The sequence below is a fragment of the Stenella coeruleoalba genome, assembly GCF_951394435.1.
Source record: "Stenella coeruleoalba genome assembly, chromosome: 11".
Classification (NCBI taxonomy): Eukaryota; Metazoa; Chordata; class Mammalia; order Artiodactyla; family Delphinidae; genus Stenella; species Stenella coeruleoalba.
The window spans coordinates 5292806-5317347 of record NC_137157.1 but is presented as its reverse complement, the minus strand read 5'-3'; the positions used below and the strand labels follow the sequence as shown (position 1 = coordinate 5317347).

The following is a 24542-nucleotide window of genomic DNA, read 5'->3' as shown; positions in this document are numbered from 1 at the left end:
TTGGCAGGGGAAGCGTCTCCGTATGAACAGCCGCACGAGCAGCCCCAGAACCGCAGGAAGCCAGAGAAGCAAGCCCCCTAAAAGTCCCTGCGGAGCTGACGTCAGCTCTGTGGACAGATGTTGCGGGCATCCAAGTTTTTGTGGAAGCCCCGCCTTAAGTGGGAAGGGCTTCGACAGCCCTTTCTTTTAGTCAAGGCAGAGAAGGCACAGAACTTGCCTGGGGTCACACTGCTCTCAGCGCAGACACTGCTGTCAGTGTCTGTGCCCACACCGCTCTCCCCAAGGCTCAGGTCTCTCTGATTCTCGAGGCCATGCACTTGGGATGCAGGTGTTTGCTGATCCAGCTGGGCTGAATGATGCTGAGCTCCCCTCCATGGCGACTACTGCTCCGCATGGACAAGGCCCAGGGGCAGGTCCTGGCGTGTCTCAGCGTCCAGGGTAAAGGAAGCCACGCCTATCCCTAATCAAGACCCCAAGCGGAGGTTCTCTGACATTGCCTCTGCCAAAGCTGTACACCCGGGCCCTGGCGGCACTGTCTGGAGAAGGTGGGACTCAAGCCACAGGTCTGGGTCTTCCTTAGCTTGCCTGTGTGACCTTGGGCAAGCCACCTGACCCATCTGAGGCTCAGCACTGTAGGCCACGAAATGGGGAGAGTCCCTTCTTTATGGGCTTTGAGAGGACGAAAAGCCAGGCTGGATGGAAAACGCTTGACACCCTGGAAACTTCTTTCTGCTTTATCGAAGGACAGGTGTTATGTTTTTCCAGGCTAAGGTGACTCACAGCGGACCACGGCATCTGGGCTCTCACCCACCTCTCTTTCCACCCTTCCTCTGTGTCCCAGCCAACCTGGATTTCTTTTGGTTCCTTGAAAGCATCAAGCTAGTTGCTGCCTCAGGGCCTTTGCACTAGCTGTTCCTTCTGCCTGGAATATCTTTAATGTCCATGGCTGGCTCTTGCTTATCATTCAGAGCTGGGCTTAGCCTGCTCAGAAAGCCCTTCCCAGACCACCCAAGCTCAAGAGGACCCCCATGAACATTGTTTTGACCAAATTCTCGGCTTAGGGCTCACTGCTATTGCTACCTTCCTTATTCACTGCTTATTTCTCCCCTGTCCTCTCCCCCAGCTAGGACACCAGCACCACGAGCAGGGGCCTGCCTGCTCACTGCCACGTCTGATGGGCAGAGGGTCTGTGGAAGACACTGGGTCCTGCTAGGTGAGGGTACGTGAGCAGAGGAGCCGGGCCCACCCAGCTGGGCACTGGGGGAGATTTTGGCTTCACTAACACTAGGGGAATGAGGGTGTCTACACTGCCACCCTGGCCCTCGGGGATTTATGTGATCGTTTCCTAGGTCAGGCCCTTCCGTGTGTGTGCCCCCGGGCTGGCGGGGTGGGTGGTGACAGTGGTGAGCTCTGTGGACAGATGTTACGGGCATCCAAGTTTTTGTGGAAGTCCCTCCTTAAATGGGAAGGGCTTCTAGAACCTTCCCCTCTGCATTTCCACAGTGCTCATCACTCTGTCCAGCAAAGATCTGTGTGTCTGTCTCTCCCACCAGATGCGGCTCCCACAGGGCAGGGACGAGGCCAGCCTGACTCATCTCCCTTCCCGATCGCTGCCCAGCAGAGGGCTGGCAGACAGTAGGTGCTTAACCAGAATGTGCTGTGTGTAGGAGGGTCCTGGGGAAGCGACGGTAGAGAGCTTGGGTGATGGCCCATCCACTGAGAAGCCATTGGGGGGATGCTCCAGGGACTGTGTTGGGGGTACCCTGGGCTGGGGAGCTTGGACTTTGGGTTCTTATACCTCTGAGGTCAAACCGAGGACTGGTCTCCTCCCGGCTGTGAGACATGGGCCATTTCTGCAGGGAGTTCATCCCACCCACCTCCCAGGTGATGAGAGAGGGCGTACGTGAAGATAATCTAATGCCTGCCCCGAGGATGGCCTGAGACGTGTCTCTCGTTATCACTGTCATTATGGGAACAAATTCCATAAGAACGAAACCCCACCGGCATTTCGCATCCCCAACACCCCCTGAGACACAGTGTGGCTGTGCCCTGTGCTTGCCAACTCCATCTGGCTCACAGCTGCAGCAAGAAGCTGGAGCCTGGACGCAGGGCCAGACCCCCAGCACAAGGTGACTCAGGCCCATCAGAGAACTTGGGGGGACCCCAATAAAACCAATCAAACAAACAAAAAGGATACCCCTGATCACACGCACACGCACGCACACACACTCACATTCAATATTCTGACACAGAGAGGCCCACAGGCCACTACTGGAGGGAGCAGAGGCAAGGGAACCACGCACGGGTACGACACATGGCCTGAATCCTCCCGGCTTCGCTTGGCCGGAGCAGTTGTGTCGGTCATCCTGAGTCCACCATGGCGCCATCTCTCAGAAACCACTGGCCCAAAATGGGACTATTGCTTGCGGACGGGTGGCTCAGAAGCCCCCCCCTGCACCCGGCCCCCACCCCTGAGTTTGCTCGTAGTGCTAGAAGTCCGAGGAAGGGTTCGGGCACAGGTGGCGTTTTCTCCTCTGCCACCACCGCGGCCGTCTTGGCTCTCCCTGGCGTCTTGAAGCGGTACTTCTCGGAGGCTGAGCCAGGTGCTTTGGGTCTCACCTCCCCCATCCTGAGGCATGGCAAAAGGGTTTTCTAGGGAAGCAGAAAGGAACAAAGTATCACATGGTGTCTCCTCCATGGTGATGCACTGGGGACATTTCTCTCTGGCCTCAGTTCCAGGAGAACCCAGGTTTTTCTCTGAGCACATGACATGTTTTTGTCTTCTAGTTATTGAGACCTGTTTGACTTTAAAGCTGGAAGCAAGACAAGCAGGTCTGCTATCACTATGGTTTCATACAGCACTAGTGTCCCTGGCCCAAGCAATAAGACAAGAAAAGAGCATAGAGTGTCAGGAGTGGGCTAGAAGAACCCTAATTACCATTATTGGCAGATCACGTACATAGAAAACCCAAGAGAATCAACAGGCTAATTATTAGAACAGAGAGGACAGATACAAAGATACAATTTTCAATCTGTAAGACAAAACCAGATCAACTTATAAAACCTATTACTCAGTCATAAAAAGAAACGAAATTGAGCTATTTGTAATGAGGTGGATAGACCTAGAGTCTGCCATACAGAGTGAAGTAAGTCAGAAAGAGAAAGACAAATACCGTATGCTAACACATATATATGGAATCTAAAAAAAAAAAAAAATCGTCATGATGAACCTAGGGGCAGGACGGGAATAAAGACGCAGACTTACTAGAGAATGGACTTGAGGACATGGGGAGGGGGAAGGGTAAGCTGGGACAAAGTGAGAGAGTAGCATGGACATATATACACTACCAAATGTAAAACAGATAGCTAGTGGGAGGCAGCCGCATAGCACAGGGAGATCAGCTCGGTGCTTTGTGACCACCTGGAGGGGTGGGATAGGGAGGGTGGAGGGAGGGAAACGCAAGAGGGAGGAGATATGGGGATATATGTATATGTATAACTGATTCACTTTGTTATAAAGCAGAAACTAATACACCATTGTAAAGAAATTATACCCCAATAAAGATGTTAAAAAAAAAACTTATAAAACCAACAGTGTTTTTTTACCTCAACGGTTACCAGGGTGATTATATGTCTTAGCTTAGGATAGTCCCAGTTAATACTTATTGTTCTGACAAAATTTTTAATATTGTTCCCTTTTCAGCCTCAAAAGTATTCTACTTTGGATGATAAACCAGATGGTCACCCTTGTTATAACAAACTAGAAAATATTAAGAACAGATACAGATAACACTCATAATAATAAAAAGAACCATTGTAAACCTTGGTGGTACACCACTGGATAGGACCATATTGTACAAAGCCATGGAGAGGAAACCAGGACACCCAGGGCACATGGACAGGTCACGAGATCACTGGGATAAGGTCAAGAGTGTAAACGCCAGCCCACGGGGCACTTACAGCTTTGATTGGCAGAGTTGAGTTGCCTTTGTTCTTTCTCCTCTTGAGATCACCTCCAAACAAGGATAACGAGGAACAGAAATACAAACTCCATCTCTGGCAGACACAGTGAATCCCCTGTCCTATAGCCATTTAGAGGGGTAATTACCCAGTCACAAATATTCACCTTCCCATACTCCCTTGCAGACCGGAGTGGTCACATACCCACTCTGGCCAATGCTATGCAAGTGGAAGTCTACTGGGAAGGGGACATGGATCCAGAGGAAGAGCATAACAAAGGACCTTCACTAATGTGGCTGGAGCGGGAAGCAGGGAGAAACCTGGTTCTGGTGGCAGCCCCAGATTGTCCACCTCCACACCACTGTAGTTGGGTTTCTGCAACTTGTATCTGATTACAGCTACTAACAGATAAGCCATCTTCCACCAGACTCCAGTGTGTTCCAGGGGCAAGGGGGGAAGATGATGGAGGGGTTAAGCCAACAAAGTCCATCTTTCCAGAGGGCTTGATACTCCAATGGCAGAGTCAACACCCCATCTGCATCACTGGGCTCTGGGTGACAGATTCTGTGGTCCCCCATTACCTGCTTTATCATTCTCCATCCAGTACACCAAATATTTTACTTACTGGTCTAGCATTTTTTTTTTTTTTTGCGGTACACGGGCCTCTCACTGTCGTGGCCCCTCCCGTTGCGGAGCACAGGCTCTGGACGCGCAGGCACAGCGGCAATGGCTCATGGGCCCAGCCGCTCCGTGGCATGTGGGATCTTCCCGGACCGGGGCACGAACCCGTGTCCCCTGCATCGGCAGGCGGACTCTCAACCACTGCACCACCAGGGAGGCCCTGGTCTAGCTTATTGTTTGTCTCTCCCAACTAGAAAATTAGCTACATGAGGGTCAAGGTATTTGTGTGTTGTGTTCGTTTTTGCATTGCAGGGTCTGGAGCAGTAACTGGTACACATAATAAGTCTTTGTTGAATGAATGAATGAAGCAAGAATTGAAAGCCCAGATGAACCCGATTTTAAGTATAAAGTCAACAGAAAAACTTCTAAAAACACATTTTTGAATTATAGCTCCCATGAGCCCTTCTTGCATAAATTAACAGAGGATACAAAGAGGATAATAAAGGATAACATCCTATACCTTAGGATAACGAAGGGTAAATAGAGCAACTCTGGCAAGAGTACTAGCAATGAGAATCTATTTAACTGTAGGTCTATGTCTGAAACTAATGTATTGTGACTGTTACAGAAAAGAACAAAAAAGGAAACAGAGAACCAATATCAACTACAGTAGGGAAGGTGGAGGTCAGAAAGAGGGAGGTAACATATGTAAACTATGTCTTATTTGCTTATAGTTGGGAGTCCAAAAGGATCAGTTAGAGATGGAAATAACATTAGAGGTACAAAGGTAAATGGAAAAATTAATATAATATAATCAACTAAAATCATTTGATGGAAGTGAGAGAACGGGAGGGAGAGTAGATATGTTCTAATTTGCGCATCATTCATAGTAGGGAGAAAATAAACAGTGTCTAAAGAAATAGAGGATTAAGGATATCATATGACAGTATAATTATGAAGATAACTATGGGATGAAAAACACAGCTTTCCAAATTGTCAGAAGATATATAAACAAAAAAGAAAACAAAGAAAACAGAGGCCATATGGTGAAAATTGACAACCCCCACAAAAACTATAAAAGCATAAAGCATGTCATAAACTATGATGACAGAACTAAGACTAAATGTAGCTGCTGTATTAGTAAATGTTGATGAGCCACACACACTTGCTGGAAAAAAAAAAAGACTCAGAATGGTTTACAAGCAAAATCCACTGACGGTAGAATCATTCAGAATGGTTTCATATAATAAGATGAGTAGTTGATGGAAAAGTTTTGGAGATGGACGGTAGTGAGGTTGTACAACAGTGAGAATGTACTTAATGCCACTGGACGGTACGGTGGTTAAAATGGTAAATTTTGTTATGTGTTTTGCCACAATTACACAAGAAAGAATGGGCAGAAACAAAACAAGTGCAAACCAAGAGAAAGCAGGGGTCTTGATCTGAATGTTAGACAGAGCTGAAGTCAGGGCAAGAAATAGAGAATGAGAAAAAGACGGCATTGTGTGGGGATCAAGGATGAGAGTCACCATGAAGACTTAAAGTAATGAGTGTCTTTGCACCGAATAACATAGCCTCAACGTTCATAGAGCAAGAAATCTGAAAATGTAGGAAGAAAAAGACAGAGTATGTTAATATTGGTGCATTTTAATTCACCTCTCTCAGTCCCTCACAGATTAAGTTGACAAAAACATAAATAAGGTATAGAGAGCCAAATAACCTAATTAATAACATAGTATGTGTGTTTTTTTTTAATTAATTAATTTATTTATTTTTGGCTGCATTGGGTCTTCATTGCTGTGCATGGGCTTTCTCTAGTTGTGGCGAGCAGAGGCTACTCTTCGTTGCAGTGCGTGGGCTTCTCATTGCGGTGGCTTCTCTTTGTTGTGGAGCATGGGCTCTAGGTACATGGGCTTCAGTAGTTGTGGCATGCGGGCTCAGTAGTTGTGGCTTGTGGGCTCTAGAGTGCAGGCCCAGTAGTTGTGGCGCATGGGCTTAGTTGCTCTGTGGCATGTGGGATCTTCCCGGACCAGGGTTTGAACCTGTGTCCTCTGCATTGGCAGGCAGATTCTTAACCACTGCACCACCAGGGAAGCCCTATGTGTGTGTATTAAACAGAATCTTCCTTCTGTTCAAATGCTCTTGAAAATGCACACACAAAAAGCAATTATCAGGCCACAAAGAAATTAAATTCCAAAAAGTAGATGTAAGGCAACATTCTCTGATCACAATACACTAGAATTTGAAAATGTTAATAACAAAACCACAAAACAAAACGCAAGAAGTTTTAAAATGCTTTAAAATAACTCTTGTGTCAAAGATAGAGCAAAAAATCAAAGTTGCAGAATATCTAGACAATAATGAAAATAAAAAGATTACATTTCAGAACTTGTGAGATGCAGCCAAGGCAATACTCAGAGGAAAATTTATAGCTTTAAATATTTATATTAATAAATAAGAGAACATGAATTAGCTATCCAGCTCAAAAATTAGAAAAAAAGGCAAAATACCGAAGGAAGGCATAGGAAAGCACTTGATAAATTAAAACTGAGATGAAGTTAAACACATAAAAGGAAGAAATGAATAAATAAATACAATTTCTTACTCTTTTTGAAAAACAGGACACATTAACTGTTGGTGACTTTAATAAAGCAGAAGGAGAAAGTGACCACTTAGAAGTTATCTGTACTTTTCCTTTCCAATTCCGCTTCTCCACTATCTCTTAACCCCTCTAGATAGGCTTTTGACCCAACTATTCTGCAGGGTTTACCCTTGTTAAGGTCACCAAAGACCTCCATGTTGCTAAATCCAGTGGTCAATTCTCGGTCCTCCTTTTACTTGTCCCCTTGGCAGCACTGACACAGGTGATCACTTCTCCTGCTTCCAGGACACTCCAGGCCCCTCTCTTGGTTCTCCTCCTAATTTTCATGCTGCTTCTTCTCAGGCTCCCCCGTGGGTCCCTCCCCATCTTCTCGGTCTCCTCTTCTCCTTTCCATCTCTACTCACTCCTGAGGAAATCATCTCCTCCCAAGGAATTAACTACTCTACATACATTAATGTCTCTTTCAGCCTCAAGCTCACACCGTAGCTTCAAACTGTCTACTTGACATCACCAACTGTATAGTTAATAGACATCTCAAACTTAATATGCTCAAAACTAAAATCCTGATCCTCTGCCCCAAATCAGCTTTTCCCACAATTTTCCTGACTTCAGTAAATACAACTCCAACAGATTCCCAGAGCATCTCTTTCTCTCATCCCCAAATCCAGTCCACTAGTAAATCCTTCAGATGTATCCATGAACCTTGCCCTCTGCCACCTCCATTGCTTCTACCATGGCCTCCTCGCTTATCAAGCTCTTCTGTCTACTCTCCATACAGCAGCCAGAGGGATCCTGTGAAAATCCATGTCATGTCATGTCCCTCCTCTGCTCAAAACCCTCACTGGCTCCCGTCTCACTCAGAGTAGAAGCCAAAGACCTTCCTCTCCATCCTCTCTGGTCACATCCCTTATCTTCTCTCTTTTGCTCACTCCACTCCAGCCACGAAGGCTCATTTTACGTGTCAACTTGACTGGGCCACAGGGGGTGGTGCCCGGATATTTGATCATACGTGGTCCTGGGTGTGTCTGTGAGGGTGTTTCTGGATGAGATCCGTCTTTGAATCTGTGGACTGAGTCAAGTGGATCACCTACCCAAGGCAGGTAAGCCTTCTCCAATCCACTGAGGGCCTGGGTAGAAGAAACAGGCAGAGGAAGGGAGAATTCCCTCTCTGCCTTCCTGTCTTTGAGCTGGGTCATCAGTCTTTTCCTGCCTTCAGACTTGGATTTGGACTGGAATTTACACCATTGGCTCTCTTGGTTCTCAGGCCTTCAGACTTGGAGTGGTCCTGGGCCATCAGCCCTGCGAGATCTCCAGCTTGCCAAGTACAGGTTTGGGACTTCTCAGCCTCCAAATCTGCACGAGGCAATGCCTTGGAATGTCTCTTTATATATATAGCTGTCTCTGTGTAGGTTACACATATTTTATCTGTATTATATATAGACATATATTTATATATAGATATCTATCTATAATCTAGATTTATATATAGATATCTACATCTGTGTCTATACTATATCTATATCTGTATCGATATCTATCCTACTGGTTGTGTTTCTCCAAGAACTTAGACCAAGACAGCACCTGCACCAGCATGCTTCCCTCTCTTTTCCCAGATAAACACGTGTCTATTCCCTTTCGTCCTTCAAGTCACCTCTTACTGAGACCTTCTCTGACCACCTTATTGAAAGTTGGACTCCATCATCAACTCCCTCCCTGCTCTCATAGTGTTTTTCTCGTTAGCACTTATCACCATCTAACAGTCCACATATTTTATTTGTTATTTGGCCGTGCCGCCCTGCATGTGGGATCCGAGCTCCCTGACCAGGGGTGGAATCCACATCCACTGCAGTGGAAGCGCAGAGTCTTAACCACTGGACCACCAGGGAATTCCACACGTATTTTAAATTGTCTGTAGCCTCTATATAAATGGGAGCTGGCCCACTACTCTACCCCCAGGACCAATAACGACACCTGGCACAGAGCTGGCGCTCAGGAAAGATGGGGGGAACACACAACCTACCCACTCAACCCTGTGCAGCAAAAATCAGAAACTTGGATGAGATGGGTGAATTTCCAAGACAATAGAAACCGCCCAGAGAATCCAGGAAAAGTGAATCTAAACAAAGCAATGCCAGAAAGAAACTGTCCAACGGCAAATCCAAAGTCTATAAAATAAGAGCAACGCAAATGAAAGCCATAATGAGAAGGCGTTCCAGAGCACAGCTCAAGGGAAGCGTCTACACTCCTCCACTCATCACGTCTGCAGAGATCAAAAGGTTGAGCGCACCACGTGTTTGCTGGGTTTGGGGGGGAAACCTCTGCTTTGTGCTGGTGGGAGGGACGTCAGGTCACTCCTGGAAGGCAGCTTGGCGCGCACCCAAGTTATAGATGCGCACGCCCTCTGACCCAGTAATTCCACTTAACCACTATCCTACAAATACGCTCACAAGGGCAAAATCCTTACAAGCTCATTTATTGCAGTAATGTGGGTAAAAGCGGAGGATGAGGATCAAAGAAATGTCCATCACTGGGGAACTGGTTCAGAAACAATGGCTCCCCACGCAGTGGAGACCAAAGCAGAATGATGCCTCTGGAAGCCGCTGCTGGTAGCATCTTCTGCCAGGCCTGGGCTGGGGGCTGAGACACAGACCTGGAAGGAGTGGGCCCAGCCCTCGAGGGCTCTGAGCTGGGGGGAGCCACACTGGGACCCTAAAACGAGAGCGACAGATCCGCACTGTGTCAGTGCTGAGTGGCTGGGGGCGTGGCTTGGATGGGGGCGGGGACCCAGGGAAAACTCATGTCGGGAAGTGGGGGAAGGCACACCAGGAGGAGGGGGCAGCCTGAGCCCAGGCCAGTCAGAGGGTCACAGCAGGTGACGCAGGATCTTCCTGGTGGGCTGAGGCTAGACAGGCAGCCACGGAGCACTTCAACTGCCAGGTGAAGGCCCTACACGAGATCCCAGGGCTCTGGGACGTAGACGTGGAAGATCCTTCCTAATCCCAAGAAAGGTCAGAGTTAGGGCTTCTGTGATGGGGTATCTCTTCTGGGCTGGGCACTGTCCAAGCACTTTCTTTTTTTTTTTTTTTTTTTTGCAGTAGGCCTCTTTTTTTGCGGGCCTCTCCCGCTGCGGAGCACAGGCTCCGGACGCACAGGCTCAGCGGCCATGGCCCACGGGCCCAGCCGCTCCGCGGCATGTGGGATCTTCCCAGACCGGGGCACGAACCCGTGTTCCCTGCATCGGCAGGCGGACTCTCAACCACTGCGCCACCAGGGAAGCCCCAGGCACTTTCTATGCCTAGTCTCACTTCGCTCTCCCAACAGCTGTAGCCCTATTTCCCCTATTTACAGGTGAGGAAACCGAGCCTCAGGAAGGTAGTGTGACTTGCGCAGAGTCACATATCTGGGTAGTGGTGGAGCCAGGAGTCCAGCCTGTGCTGCCGGCCACTGGGCCGCACTGCCACCCCTCAGGTGCCGGGTGGTGGCCTGGCTAGGCTGGCTGTGGGGGGGCCAGCTGAACAGCAGGCACCGCTGCCCTGGAGAGAGGATGCAGCGCTGGGACCCGGATGGGGCCCAGCAGGATAAGGAGGGTCTCCAGCTGGCTTCTGCAACCTAACTGGGGAGATAAGACAGAGCTCCTGGCAATTTGCATAACAATGGACGCTTCCAGAAGGCGGAGAATCTGTCACAGTAACTGCTCAGGATAAAAGCAGAGGCCTCACGAGGCACAGCATGGCTACATTGCCAGGTGAGCTGCAGATACTGTGCCCACGGCACTGATAAGAGCTCAGCCTGGATCTAGTGGGGACGATAAGCCGGGAGTGGGGACAGGAGCCTTCAGCTCAATTTCTATTGCGTCCTCACAGCAACCTGAGAGGTGGAGACGCTTTGACCACTCCTCACAAAGGGGCGAACAATGCGGGACCACCAGGGTGGTAGGAGGGCACTGCCACGGAGGGGAGAGCAGAGTCCCCCGGCACAGATGGTGGCCTCTTAGTGGCAGAAGGTGTGGTCATGGGGGGTGGCATGGAGGAGGTGTGCTCGGTAATGATGATAGAAAGTGAAACGCGAGCGTGGAGAAGATGCAACGTAAAACGACTACAGGGAGCTGCCCTACAAGCCCCCTGAAACAAAGGGCTAAGATGAGAAAGACTGGTGAGGTGGGGGAGGAACTCTCACCCACGACCTGGGGAGCGCACAATGGTTCACCTGCTTTGGGAAACTGGGGAGCTGTACCTGCTGAAGTTGAATATGCCTGTCCCCTGATGGTACACATACACCTGTGTGGGTAGAACCCAGGCCCCCAGAGAGGTCTCCATCCTCATCCCCAGAGGCTGTGAATGTGGCCTCACGTGGTGAAAGGGATTCTGCCGGTGTGAATGGGTCAAGGGCCTTGTGACGGGGAGACTGGTTACCGGGTGGGCCTGGGGTCATCACAAGGGTCCTTAAAGGAGGGGGGCAGGAGGGTCAGAGTCAGAGAAAGAGATGTGAGGATGGAAGCAGAGGTCGAAGTGATGCCATCGCAGGAAGGGCCCACACGCCATGGAACACAGGTCACCTCCAGAAACTGGCAAAGCCCAGGGAACAGATTCTCCCCGGAACCTCCAAGGAACCAGCTCTGCCAGCACCTGAATATTAGGGGTTCACAAGGCTCACGTTGAACTTCTGCCCATCAGCACTATAAGAGGATAATTTGTGCTGTTCTAAGCCACTGAGTTCGTGGTCACTGGTTGCAGCAGCCCCAGGACACTTGTACGACACCCAAGAGAAACGTGGTCACCCGTTCACCAGAGTACTTGGCTGTGAAGGTTCAGAGCAGCTTTACGGATAATAGAAACGACCCAAATGTCCTCAACAGGCAAAGGGATAAGCAGAGCGTGCTACATCTGTATGATGGAGTACTACACAGCACTGAAAAAGAACAGGCTCTTGATATGCCCAACAACACGGAGGAATTCACCTCATAGATGAAATGTTGCGTGAGAGACACTGACCCCAGGCCCCACACCAGCCAATGCCAGCCTAGGAACAGCCCACGGTTGTGCAAAACCACTCAGGGGCTGGATGTCAGAGGAGTGGTGCCGAGGGGACGCGAGGAAGCCTTCTGGGTGTTGGGATGTTTCAATTTCGGATTGAAATTCACCACGCTGTAGCATCGAGATGGGCACTTTATGTACTTCAACTCGGAAGCCGTGAACAACCTCAGGAAATGAGCCTCTGGTCTCACCTTGCATGCCCCAGTGATGGGGAGCTCACTACCTAGTGAGGAGAGCTGCTGGGCTGTGAAGGGAGGCTTCCTGGCAGGAGGCTCTTCCTCTCCTGAGCCCGTAACCTGCTTCTGGCCTCCTCCTCCCCCTGCTGCCAGCTCGGCCTCGGGGTCCCTCACTCTAGTCCTGCAGACACGGTCAGGCTCCACGACCCTCAGAGCGATCAGCCTTCTCTGGATCAGGGCTTCCTTCCGTCCTCCCCTGCTTCAGGCGAGAGCTGCCCGGAGTGAGGCAGGGCCCAGGCCCCTGGGGTCCCAGCAGACACTCGGCCTGTGTCCTCGCTCACTGCCGTCACCCGCTGTCCGTCACCTACTCCGGGAGTTTGGGTTCACGCTTCTGCTAAGTGGGGACCTCGTGAGGCTCCCAGGAAGCAGAGCGTGTGAGAGTGCCTCGCCCGCAGAAGGCGCTCAGGGCATGGATGTCCTGTGAAGTGGGCGGGGCAAGCGTTTCACAAAGGGGACGTTAGAGACCCTCTAGGAAATTTTTATTTTGCCTTTAGCAAGACAGCTTGTTGGTCCTCTAGACGGATGAAGAGGGGCAGTGATCCCAGTGCAGAAGGAGGGGCTGAGCAGGGGAAGGTGCGTGCGTGTGTGTGTGTGTGTGTGTGTGTGTGTGTGTGTCGGTGTGGGATGTCTGGGTGTGTGATGTCAACAGTGTCTCTGTGTGTGGTGTGTGTGTATGTGTGGTGTGTGTATGTGTGTGTGCATGTGTGTGTGCGTGTGTGTGTGTCGGTGTGGGATGTCTGGGTGTGTGATGTCAACAGTGTCTCTGTGTGTGGCGCGTGTGTATGTGTGTGATGTGTGTGTATGTGTGGTGTGTGTGTATGTGTGTGTGCGTGTGTGTGTGTGTGTCGGTGTGGGATGTCTGGGTGTGTGATGTCAGCAGTGTCTCTGTGTGTGGCGCGTGCGTATGTGTGGTGTGTGTGTATGTGTGTGTGTGCATGTGTGTGGCGCGTGTGTATGTGTGTGCGCTGGGGAGGCTTTGGGCTAACTGAGTCCCCCTTGAGACCTGGCACCATGGAGGTGCTCCCAGCAGAGTGTAAAGAGCCCGACCGTGGAATCAGGTTGCTTCTCACTGGCTGCTTGACTTCGAATGTGCCAGCGACCTCTCAGAACCTTAGTTTCCACATCCGTAAAATGGCCAGAAAACACCTGTCCTGAGAGGCCGTGGTGCAGGTGAGACGGGCAGCGCTCTCCCAAGTGCCCCTCGCACCCCAGCTGTGGGTCACCGGGTCTCCAGGAGAAACGAGAGACCATCAAAACAAAGGTCTTGTTTGTGGACAAATTAGAATGATTTGGGGTCATAAGGCACTGCTTCATTTTAAAGAATCCAACGTGAAACCTCACTTTCTTCCTGAAGAGAGAAGCCAGCTGCGTAAAAGGCCAGGCGGATGGGAAGGAGAGATGATGCCTTTGGGAGTCAGACAAGCCGTCGCCTCCGTGTGTTTGCAGGAGCCGCTGACTGTGTTGCGGGACGGACACGGGCATCGTGGGAGCGGCGGGCAGAGGGCAGGGCATTCGGTCCTGGCATCTGAGGCTGACCCCGCCGCTCCAGGATCACCCCGTCTTCAGGGCTTCTGGGTTCCATCTGCCTCAGGGGCTGCTCCTACCCAGACTCCTTTGCCGGCGTCCCCTGGTCCCTTCCCACACACGTCATCCTCTCCCCAGGTGACTTCCTGGCCCCTGCACGACCTGATTCTGTGACAAGCCCCCTTGGCCAAGTCCAAGCTGGGATTCAACCCAGGTTTTCCTCCGAGCTCCTCCCCGACTTGTGTGCGGCACCGACATCACCCCATCCACGCTCACAGGCACCTCAGACAGCAGACACTCCACAAGGCTGATCCCCAAAGCCACGCCTGCCCCTGGGTCCCCACCTTGGAAAAATCCCACCAGCATCTCCCCAGTGGCTCAGGCCAGAGTCCGGGACACGGTCTTTGGAGCCCCTCACCCCCACCCAATCCACCAGCTGGTCCTGTGGGCTGTCTGCTTCCTTCTCTGCTCCTGCCACAACCCAGCCTGCAAGACAGTGCCAGCCTCTGCTGGACGGCCAGCTCCCTTCCCCACTCCCTGCCAGGGGGAGCTTTGAAAAAGGCACCTGTCCCTCCCCTGGAGGGCTTCCCTGGTCCCGGGATCAGGAAGCCCACCCCTCACCATGGCCCTGCACATCAGACACCCCCTGCAACTCCCATCCCTCCCCTCCTGTGCTCCCCTTTCTCCCCACACTCCTGCACCTCGACTTTCCTTCTGGTGCATGAATGCACTGGCTCTCTCTGCCTCAGTGCCTTTGCACATGCCACTCCGGGGCCTGGAATGTTCCCCGATCCCACCTCAATCTCCTCCAACCTCAGCAGCTCACTCTTTTCCATCCTAAAGGTCTCAGCTGCCCAGAGAGGCAGGAGCAAAATACAGAGGGCCATGAATGCCGAGCAGAGGGCCTGTCCTTATCCTGGAGGCCACGGGAGCCTCAGAAAGGCTTATGGCTGAGGAGTGCTGCCCAGGTGCCTCTGCAGATGCAGGGCTGAAGGCTGCTGTGGCGGGTGGTGGGAAATAGAGGAGGGGTCCGTGGGGAGCTGTGCCTGGCTCTGGGGGCATCATTGTTCAAGCCCAGCATGTACCCTTCCTGCCCGTACCCTTTACTCTTCTGCCTGGTGGCGTTTCCCATGGAGCTCTGGGTCTTTAAACCTCTACATCCTAAAGGTTAATTCTTAATGTTGCTTTGGTAAATATTTGACGCTGTTGCTTCCACAGGCGCTCTGCATCCTACATTAATGCCAGAGTCTGTCCTTTTCATCTGCAGCTTCTGTCCATAACTCCCCCCTCCTCCTGCTCTACAGAAAAACTCTCTCTCTTTGCTTCCTGCTACGAACTTTTCAAAGCGCTTTCCACATCCGTTCTTGTCCCCTATCGGCGTCTCCATCAGCCAGGTAGAAGGTCAGAAAGGTTCTAAGTTGAAAGGCACCATAGAAGCATTCTGTCCCTTCCCTCGACTTACACGAGGGGACAGTAAAGCTTGGGGAGGCACAAGGCTGCCCAAGGTTAAACAGCAAGCCAGTGGTAGAGGGGGTTGAACGAGCAGCTGTGACTCCCAGCCCAGGCTCTGCTCTGGGCCCCGGGATCCCCAGTAGGACTCAGATCGTCCTTGTTCTTGCTTGGTGCAGTGGGGACAGATGTGACAACAGACCACGTGGTCCTGGCTGTGATGGGAGCGTGGAGCAGGGGAAGAAATCCTCCAGAGGATGGAGGGAGGCGAGTGACCTGAGCAAGGCTTTGAGGGGTGAGTAGGAGCTCGTGGGGAGCTGGGGTAGGGAACCCAGTGAGGCCAGGCTTGCGTGAGCGTCTCATGGGCAGAGATGGAGTCTGATCCGTTCTGTGTCCTCAGCCCTGGCCCGTGGCCCAGGCTTTGGTCCCAAATCTCTGGGAAATTAACGTGCCTCCTTGCTCTGGGGAGTTTGCACCTTGCCCGTGGCCATCCGTGGCTCCTGGTCCCCTGGCCCTGGCACCATCCATGCCTCTATGCTCCCTCAGTCTGGGCGCTGACCTGGCCCCGTTCCTACTTTACTGCACCCCTGGCGGCCTCAGGTGCCCTGGCCCCTCCCCGCCGCCCTTCCCGCTGCCCTAGGGTCAGGACAGAGGTGGCAGGAGGGGGCTGAGGCTCGGGCCAGGGCCACACCCAAGCATATGAACGTGCACACAACACACACATCCACACACACACGCTACACACGTGCACACACACTATGCCCAAACTACACACCTGCACTTCACACGCACACACACACCCTCAACACGCACTGTATGCTACACACGTACACTACACCCACACTGCGTCACAAGCCACACACGCAGACTGCACCCGCCTACCCACGATGTACACACACACCCCTGGTCTTGGCCTTTCCAGGCAGGCTTCACAGCCAGGGAGGAGGCCGTCTTTCAAGGGCAACATGTCGTGAGTCCGCCAGCCCTCCTGGGGCCTCCCTCTGCCCACCTGGCTCACACCTGGCCCTCCTGGCGCCGCCATCTCTGCATCTCTCACGACGCATGTTCCCCCTTTACACGCCCCTCCCCCCCACAGCCCCCGCCCCGCCTCTCCTCTCGTGTGTCCTTCTGGGCTGTGGCCACACGCGTGTCACCCACGTCAGACCCCATAGTGGTCCTTGGCGCTCCCCCTCCCCCGCCTCCCCACATCCACTCACTCCGTAGATCCCACCTAGTCCACCTCCAAGATACTTCCGAATCGGTCCATTGTTCTCCGTCACCACCCCCCAGCCTCTACCATCCTGGCCTCTTCCCTGGGGCACAGCGGCGGCCTACCCTGCCTCCACTCCCGCCTCCTACTGTAAGCCCTGCCCGGGCCACGGATGGGGGAGCTCCCACCAAACTCCCATCAGACCAAGTTGCCTAATGCTGAAAGCCCTCCGCCCACCCCACGTTTTCCTTAAACTCACAGACACGCTCCCTCCCGTCACGAGGCCGCCAGCTGTGAGTCCCATCATCAGCTGGAACAGTGGCTTTTCATGAAGAAGTGGGCAAGTCTCCATCAATGCACACAGCCACGGGGGCACAGCTGGAGGCGAGAGACGTGACCCCTGGAGTCGTGAAAGTGACGGTGCCGGTCGGGGTCACAGGGACACAGTCACCGGGGTGCTATTGTAGCGACTGGTGTGTCCACACTTGGGGGCAGGGAAGGTCCAGAAAGGGGCGTCAAAGGCTCGGAGGAGGGTCACTCAGAGGTGCTGGACGGGAGAAGGGGGCCCATTTGCAGGGGGGCTGGGAGCCAAGTGACAGCCGGGGGGCCTGGATGCATAGAAGGCTCTGGCATTCCACCCGCTCCCCAGGACGTGTCTGCGGCATCTGCCGGCCTGGGGGCAGCGGTCGGGAAGGAGGGCTGGACACAGACGGCAAAGCTGAAGACAGATGGGGGCCCCGGGGCGCCTCAGCAGCTGTGTCTCCCTGGCTCTGAGACCACCAGGGCCGGGGATGGCTGTCTCCAGCCTCCCAAATTTCAGACAACTCTAGCCGGCCTCACCAGGGAGTGGGCTCTGGGATGTGAAGACCCCAGGGTGACCAGGCCACAACAGGACAAGCCAGCACCACATCCCCCTGTCTCGTCTGTTTGGACGAGTTGTGACCTAAACCCTCGGCAAACTCCAGCTGAGCAGGGGGCATTTGGCAGGGAGCTCTTTTCCCACCCACAAAGTGAGCAGAGACAAGGAAAGGGGGTACTTTGGGGGTCTTTCCTATGAGTGGGGTGCTGGATGAGGTCCTCTGCACACCCTCTCAGATTCCGTCTTCACTATCCACCCCACTGCCAGGTGGGGGTTATTTGCTCCCCCACCAATGTCTACGCTGCAGCTCAGAGAGGTAAAGCAATTTGCCCAAGGATGCACAGCTGGGCAGCTCAGAACCTGGTGCCAGCCCAGCCCAGGGGACTCCCGGGATGCAGCACCCAGAGATTCCCAAAGCCATGCTCCCAGAACCCAGGGCAGGATGGAACCACTCCCAGATCTCGCGGCCAAAGCGATCTGGCAGCGGGCTCTCCCCAGCACCCTGTGGGTGCCTTAGAAACAACCGGAAGACCATCCTGGAAGGCGCTGAGGAGGAGGGGGGAGGGGGGCCCTCTTGGCCCACAGGCAAGTGCAGGTTTCCGTCGTTCCGACGGGGCTGGAATGCTCACATCGGGAGACATTTGCTGCACCAACGAGCATCTATTCTCGGAAGCAAATATTTTAGCAGCTAAAGCCAGAGTGTTAATGGCGGGGATGGGGGAGCAGGATAAAGAAGGAAAGCTTCCGTGGTCCCCCCCGACCCACATGGAGATAAATTCCTTCTTCCCCTGCCCTGATCTGGGAGCTGGGCCTGGGAAAAGCCCTTGAAATAAGGGGTCTGGGGGAACATAACAGTCATAAGCCCCAACACGACTTCCCTCCCTGGTGACCCCGCTTTCTCTGGTTACACCTGCTGCAGCCCAGAGGGCGATGCTATGGAATTCCTGTCAGATTGCCATAAAGGAGCATCCTCCTTTCTTGGGGGTAATGATCCCCGAGATTCGCCCAGGCCTTCATGGAAACATCTCTTTGTTAATTGCTCAGGCGAGCTGGCATCTCTGTTTGCACAGTAGCTACCGCAGTTACTGGGTTACGGAATTTTAATTGATTTCAAACTTGGGAGCTGGGTGGGCCGTGTGGGTCTCCTCCAGGCTGGGTGGCCAGGTGCAAGGGCAGGATTGCAGGAGCCCCTCCCAGGGTTTGAGCGGCCGCCTGGCAGTGTGCCCCCGGGAATGGGAGCGCCACCGGGCTGATCTCCTGCTCTGTGCCAGGCTCCTAGTGGGCACCATCTCCGTCCTCCTGATGCCCCCGTTTTCACAGACAAGCAAACAGGCTTGGCAGGAGCGAGTGACTGGCCCAAGGTCACAGGGCCTGTGGATCTGGTTGGCTGGACCCACGGCCCTCACTCCCACCTCCCCACCCCTGCCCTGGCTGAGCTGCATCCTGGGCCCAGAGACAGTGGGTCTAGTTCGTTCTGGAAATGCCTTTTCAGTGATTTTCCCAAAACCTTCCCTGAGGTCTATTCTCCCTGTGGCTGAATACCTTGATTTTCCAGGCAACGCAAGTGGAGGGCCAGGATCGATTTCTTGCCCATCACCGGCCAGCGCTCCTTGCGGGCAGGGCTGATCCTGTCTCACCTTTCTACCCCCAGCACTTAGCACAGCCGTGACCTAGTGCTGACCTTGGATAAATGAGGGAGGTAAGTGTGCCCGGGCTGCAGCTGCACAACAATGCGGACTGTTTCAGGGAAGGAGGAGCAGGATGGAGCCGGAGGGTTTGCAAAGGGACGTCCGAGCTGTTTCCTCGGGGTCTGAGACCCAGACGTGTGACAGGGAGGGCTGACCAGGCTCTCTGCCTTCTCACGCCCCCTGCTTTCTCCGTGCCCAGAAGAACCAGGACCTGGAAAGGGTGGATGCATCTCCCTCCAGCTTGCTTCTTGTCCCAGCTACTGCTGCCCGGGACGCCTGCCTACGGGTGTCCCAGGGAACGCCGGGACCCTGCTTTCACAAGCACCTAAGAACATGTTTGCTTCTCCACAGTACGGGGCAGACCACTGGGGCAGGCAGATCTGAGCCATGTATAGCGATGAGCTGGTGAACATTTAATGACCTGTTCTCCAGCGGGGAGCCCTGATTTGTAGCATTTGCTGCCCATGTCCATGGTGTAAATACTGCCAATATGACGTAGCTGACTGCAGAGCTGGGGAGAGATGGGTGGTAGCCACCATCATGCGCATTTGCATCACACAGATACAACAGACCTCAAACCTCAAGAGCATAGAAAGTAGCCGATGTAGCCATGCAATTAGGAAGTGAAGAGTTTCAAGTATCTGTTACCTTTGTGTTTGATAAAATTTATTTAATTGGAAGTTTATAACAGTGAATTTTTATAGTGGTTTAACTACGGGCTCTGAAAATTTCTCAGAATTTAACTATCAGTGCTGCTGCGGCGGCCCCAGCAACTCTTGGATACGTTTATTGTTTTCTGTGTATTAGGAAAAATGTAACTTGTTTTTAAATGGAAGTATAGTTGATTTACAATGTTGTGTTAATTTCTGCTGTACAGCAAAGTGATTCAGTTATACATATATATTCTTTTTCATATTCTTTTCCATCATGGTTTATCACAGGATATTGGATAGAGTTTCCTGTGCTCTACAGTAGGACCTTACTGTTTATTTTATATATAGTAGTGGTATCTGCTAATCCCAAACTCCCAACTTACCCCTCCCCACCCCTTTCCCTTTTGGTAACCAGAAGTTTGTTTTCTATGTCTGTGAGTCTGTTTCTGTTTCATAAATAAGTTCATTTGTGTTGTATTTTAGATTCCACATATAAGTGATATCATATGGTATTTGTCTTTCTCTTTCTGACTTACTACACTTAGTGTGATAATCTCTAGGTCCAACCATGTTGCTGCAAATGGCATTATTTCGTTCTTTTTTATGGCTGAGTAGTATTCCATTGCATACATATACCACATCTTCTTTATCCATTCCTCTGACTGTGGACACTTAGGTGGCTTCCACGTCTTGGCTGTTGTAATTAGTGTTGCCATGAACATTGGGGTGCATGTATTTTTTGAATTAGAGTTTTAGTCTTTTCCGGGTATATGCCCAGGAGTGGGATTGCTGGATGGTATGGTAGGTCTATTTTTAGTTTTCTAAGGAACCTCTATACTGTTCTCCATAGTGGCTGCACCAATTTACATTCCCACCAATAGTGTAGGATGGTTCCCTGGAAATATGTAAAGATATGATTGCTTAGAGCAAGTCTGAGTTTTCTAACAAAAAAAAAATGGCTTGATTTAAGATCAATTAAAAATGTGGTAAGTAAATAGTACAGGGAGAGAGATACACAGTCAAGACGAACACCTAGCAGCTGAAGTTTGGGAAAGAAATGTTGTTGATGGAAATGGCTTCAATTATCACCTGTCTTGGGGGCACAGTAAAATAAGTGGGCAACCCACAGGAGAGGAAATACAACTAATTAACAGATGAAAGGAAAGGTGTTCAACCTCACTAATAATCAAAAAAAATGCAAACCCCTGTGCTGGAGAGGGGGCTGTGAAATGAGCAACCTCAGAAGATGCTGGTGGGTGACAGTCCCTTTGGGAGTGAGGCTGGCACCTATATAAAGAACCATAACACTGTCGCATCCTTAGACTCAATAATTTGCCGGCCTGGAATCTATCCAGAGGGAATAATTCAGAAAAGGGAAAACCATAAACACTTAAAGGTGTTTGTTGCCACCCCTGATTTTCTAGAGTATGTGCCTCCCCTGCAATGTTTTTTGTCACAGTAAAAAAAACTGTAAGCTGTATAAATACCTTGTTGTAGGGGAATGGCTAAATTCACGCCAGCATATGGAACCTGGACTACTTGGGAGCTGCTAAAACGATATTTAGAAAAATTAAGTCAAAACCACAGGACAATGGCTAATTTAATGTTAGGTGAATAAAATTAGAATGCAGAATGATGTGTACAGTCATTCCCCGGCCATAACCATGGGGGATACATCCCAAGACCCCCAGTGGGTACTTGAAACTTCAGAGAGAACCAAACCCTACGTATATTATGTTTTCTTCTATACGTACATACCTGTGATAAAGTGTAATTTAGAAATTAGGCACAATAAGTTTAATAAGGCACATTTAACAACAATGACTACTAATAAAATGGAACAATTAGAACAATACACTGTAATAAAAGTTATGTGAGAGTGGCCTCTCTCTCTCTCTCTCAAAGCACCTTATTGTACAAATGTAATGCCTTTTCCATCTTAATGAAGCACTTATGAGGCACTGTGGCCGTTACTTTTGCAGTTTGAGGTGTAACAGCAAAACCACCAAATTTCCTTTTCCTTTTTCACGGCGTCACGGGTAGAAGATTCGTTCCTGCCGTAGATCTTAGCAAGATCTTGGCTATTTTTCTTTCCACCCTGAGAACTTTCATCCTTTCACTTAAAGGATCCACTTTGTGGCTTCCCTTTGGCACAACTGACTTGTCAGCATCACTGCACTTGCTCCGAGAGGCCGTATTTAAGTAGATAAGGGTCACTTGAACACAAGCTCTGTGACACCACAACTGCCCATCTGATAACCAAGAGGGTTACTAAGTGACTGATGGACGGGACACCCTGGACAACGGGATGTGTCACATCCGGGGCAAGACGGATTGAGATTTTATCACGCTACTCAGAACGGTGTGCAATTTAAAACGTATGAATTCTTTATTTCTGGAATCTTCCATTTAATATTTTCAGATCGAGGTTGACCGCAGGCAACTGAAACCCGGTAAAGTGAAACTTTGGATAAGGGGGAAACACTGTACGTCATTATTGGAAGAGTGGAAAAGCACGTGCATAAGAAAGCAGAAAATGCAAAACACCTGTGCGTGTTGGGGGGTTCTGTGGCTTCTCTTGTCTACTTTTACTCTTTGCACTAATAACACACCAATAATTACGATGAGCATGAGGCCCCTATCACATGCCGGGCCCTGTTCTAATCCTCGCAGTCGCCCCGCAGGGTTGGTCTACTGGTCCATTTTACAGGTGGGAAAATTGAGGCTCAGAGAAGTGAAATAATTTGCCTGAGGTTCCCCACTAGCAAGTGGAGGCACCCTCTGAACCCCAGGTCGGTACTGCGTCCAGATCAGAGGGGGCTTGGTCTGCCGGCGCCTGGAGCCCCAGACCTCATGCTCTTTTGGAGGACCCTCAGGGTCCTGCCCCAGGGGTGGGTAAGGCCTGACTTGCACAGGGAGGCTGTCGCCAGGTCCAGCACGGGGCTGGGTGCTTCGTGAGCACCAGCTCAGGGTGTAGCTCTCACAGCAGGAGAAGTACCGGGGAGACCCTGCTTCCCGTTCCAAGAACGTGGGCTTCGGAGTCAGCTAGACCTGGGTGTGAATTCTGCCTCAGCAGCCGTGCAGCTCTGGGAAAGTTGCTGACTCTCGCCGAGGCTCCGTTTCCTCCTCCATGCACGGAGTTCAGGGTGGCCAAGCTAGGGACGTGAACTGGCACCGTCTGCTGCAGCCGCTTAGCTCACCAGTTCCTCAGTAAATGGGAGCTCCTTTTATGAACAATAATGATGCAATCCACTCATCGGTCTGACATTTACTCGGTGCCTAATACGTGCCAGGCTCCGGGCAGAAGAAGATGCATGCACTCAACACTTACTTATGGAGCGCCTAGCCTACTTCTAGGTGCTGGGGGCACGGCTGGGCACAAGACAGACCAATCCCAGCTCTCCCGGGATTCCTTACAGCAGAGGAGACAGCAGACAAGAAAGCAAACACAACAGAGGTGGTGAGCTCCATGTAGAAACCGAAAGAGAAATAGGGGGAGTAGAGGGGGATGGTGGGGTGGGAAGGCTGTTGCTATCATATAAACCTTGGCCAGGGAGGGCCTCTTGGAGGAGGTGACATCTGGGCAGGAACCTGGTGGAAGAGAGAGAGAGCAAGCCATGCAACTATCTGGGAGGAGAGCTTTTCAGGCAGGGGGAGTGGCAGGAGCAAAGGCCCTGAGGTAGGGGTGAGCTTGGCAAGCTCCGGGAGCCGCAGGGAGGCCAGTGTGGCTGATCAAGTGGGGGAGAGGAGTACAGAGGGGCTGGGGAGGGGCGTCAGGTCAAGCTGTGAGCCAGTGAGAGAATTTTCTCCCCAGTGAGAAAGGCATCGGTGGGTTCTGATTCACATTTGAAAGGGATCGTTGCTCCATGTGGTTGGGGGGCAGGGGGGGGGGGTTGGGAGGCAGAGGATAGAAGCAGGGAGAGAATTAGGAGGCGTTGTCTCGACCCTGGTGGGAAGATGGACTGGAATGGTTGGTCTTGGGAGAGGGGTGCGGAGGGAGGGTTCTGGGTTCGTTCCGGTATCGCTCACAGGACGTGTGAAACGGGAAAGAGAGGGTGGGGTCAGCTTGGCTCCGGCGGGAGGGGGCGGGGGTCCCTGGATGTGCTGGTCTGTCGGCCGTGTCTACTGAACATCCGGGTGAGTCTGGAGTCGGGGGAGACGCGGGTGGAGACAGACCCGGGGTCAGGTACAGGGGGACAAGACTGTAACTGTGGGCCGGGTGGGGTTCCCGGGGCGGGGGGTGGAGATGGGAAAAAGAGGCTGAAGGAAGGGTCCTCCAGTGTCTAAGGCTGCAGACACGAGGAGGGAGCAGTGAAATGGACTGAGGTGGGGCCAGTGAGAGGCCGGGAGCTATGATGGGGTAGTGCCCAGGACCCGGGGCTCCCCAGGGTTCCTCACTTTTCCTCAGCCTTTTCCCTCCTCTGGGACGTTGCCAAGCTGCTCTCTCTGCCCTTTCTCCACTTCCAGAAAACTCCTACTCATCCAGTGAAACCCTTCCTTGTGTTGATCGCTGTCTGGTACTCAGCCGAAAGGGCTGTGGACCCTGGGGACAGCCGACTGCCATCTTCAACACTGCAGAAAGCCTGCCACACCTCGATGTGATGCCGGGGAGAGATGAAAAACATTTGTACAGCAGTTTCTATATGTCAGGCTCTTCCCACGTCTCATTTAGCCAGACAGCACCTTGTGAGGCTGATTTAATCACCC

General features: G+C 51.8%; 1 protein-coding gene across 2 annotated transcripts in view; it reads right to left on the bottom strand.

Annotated features, from left to right (window-relative positions):
• Positions 1-2537: 2537 nt before the first annotated feature.
• SHISAL1 (shisa like 1) overlaps positions 2538-24542 on the bottom strand; it is a 75231-nt gene continuing 53226 nt past the window's right edge. Inside the window, exon 5 of one of the 2 annotated variants that reach the window (XM_079936551.1) lies at positions 2538-2652. In XM_079936551.1, coding sequence (XP_079792677.1) covers position 2652 — 1 coding nt within the window. In that variant the 3' untranslated portion in view covers positions 2538-2651. Of the gene's footprint in view, positions 2653-6585; positions 6723-24542 lie in introns of those variants that run through there. The other variant, XM_079936552.1, reaches the window with a different exon arrangement.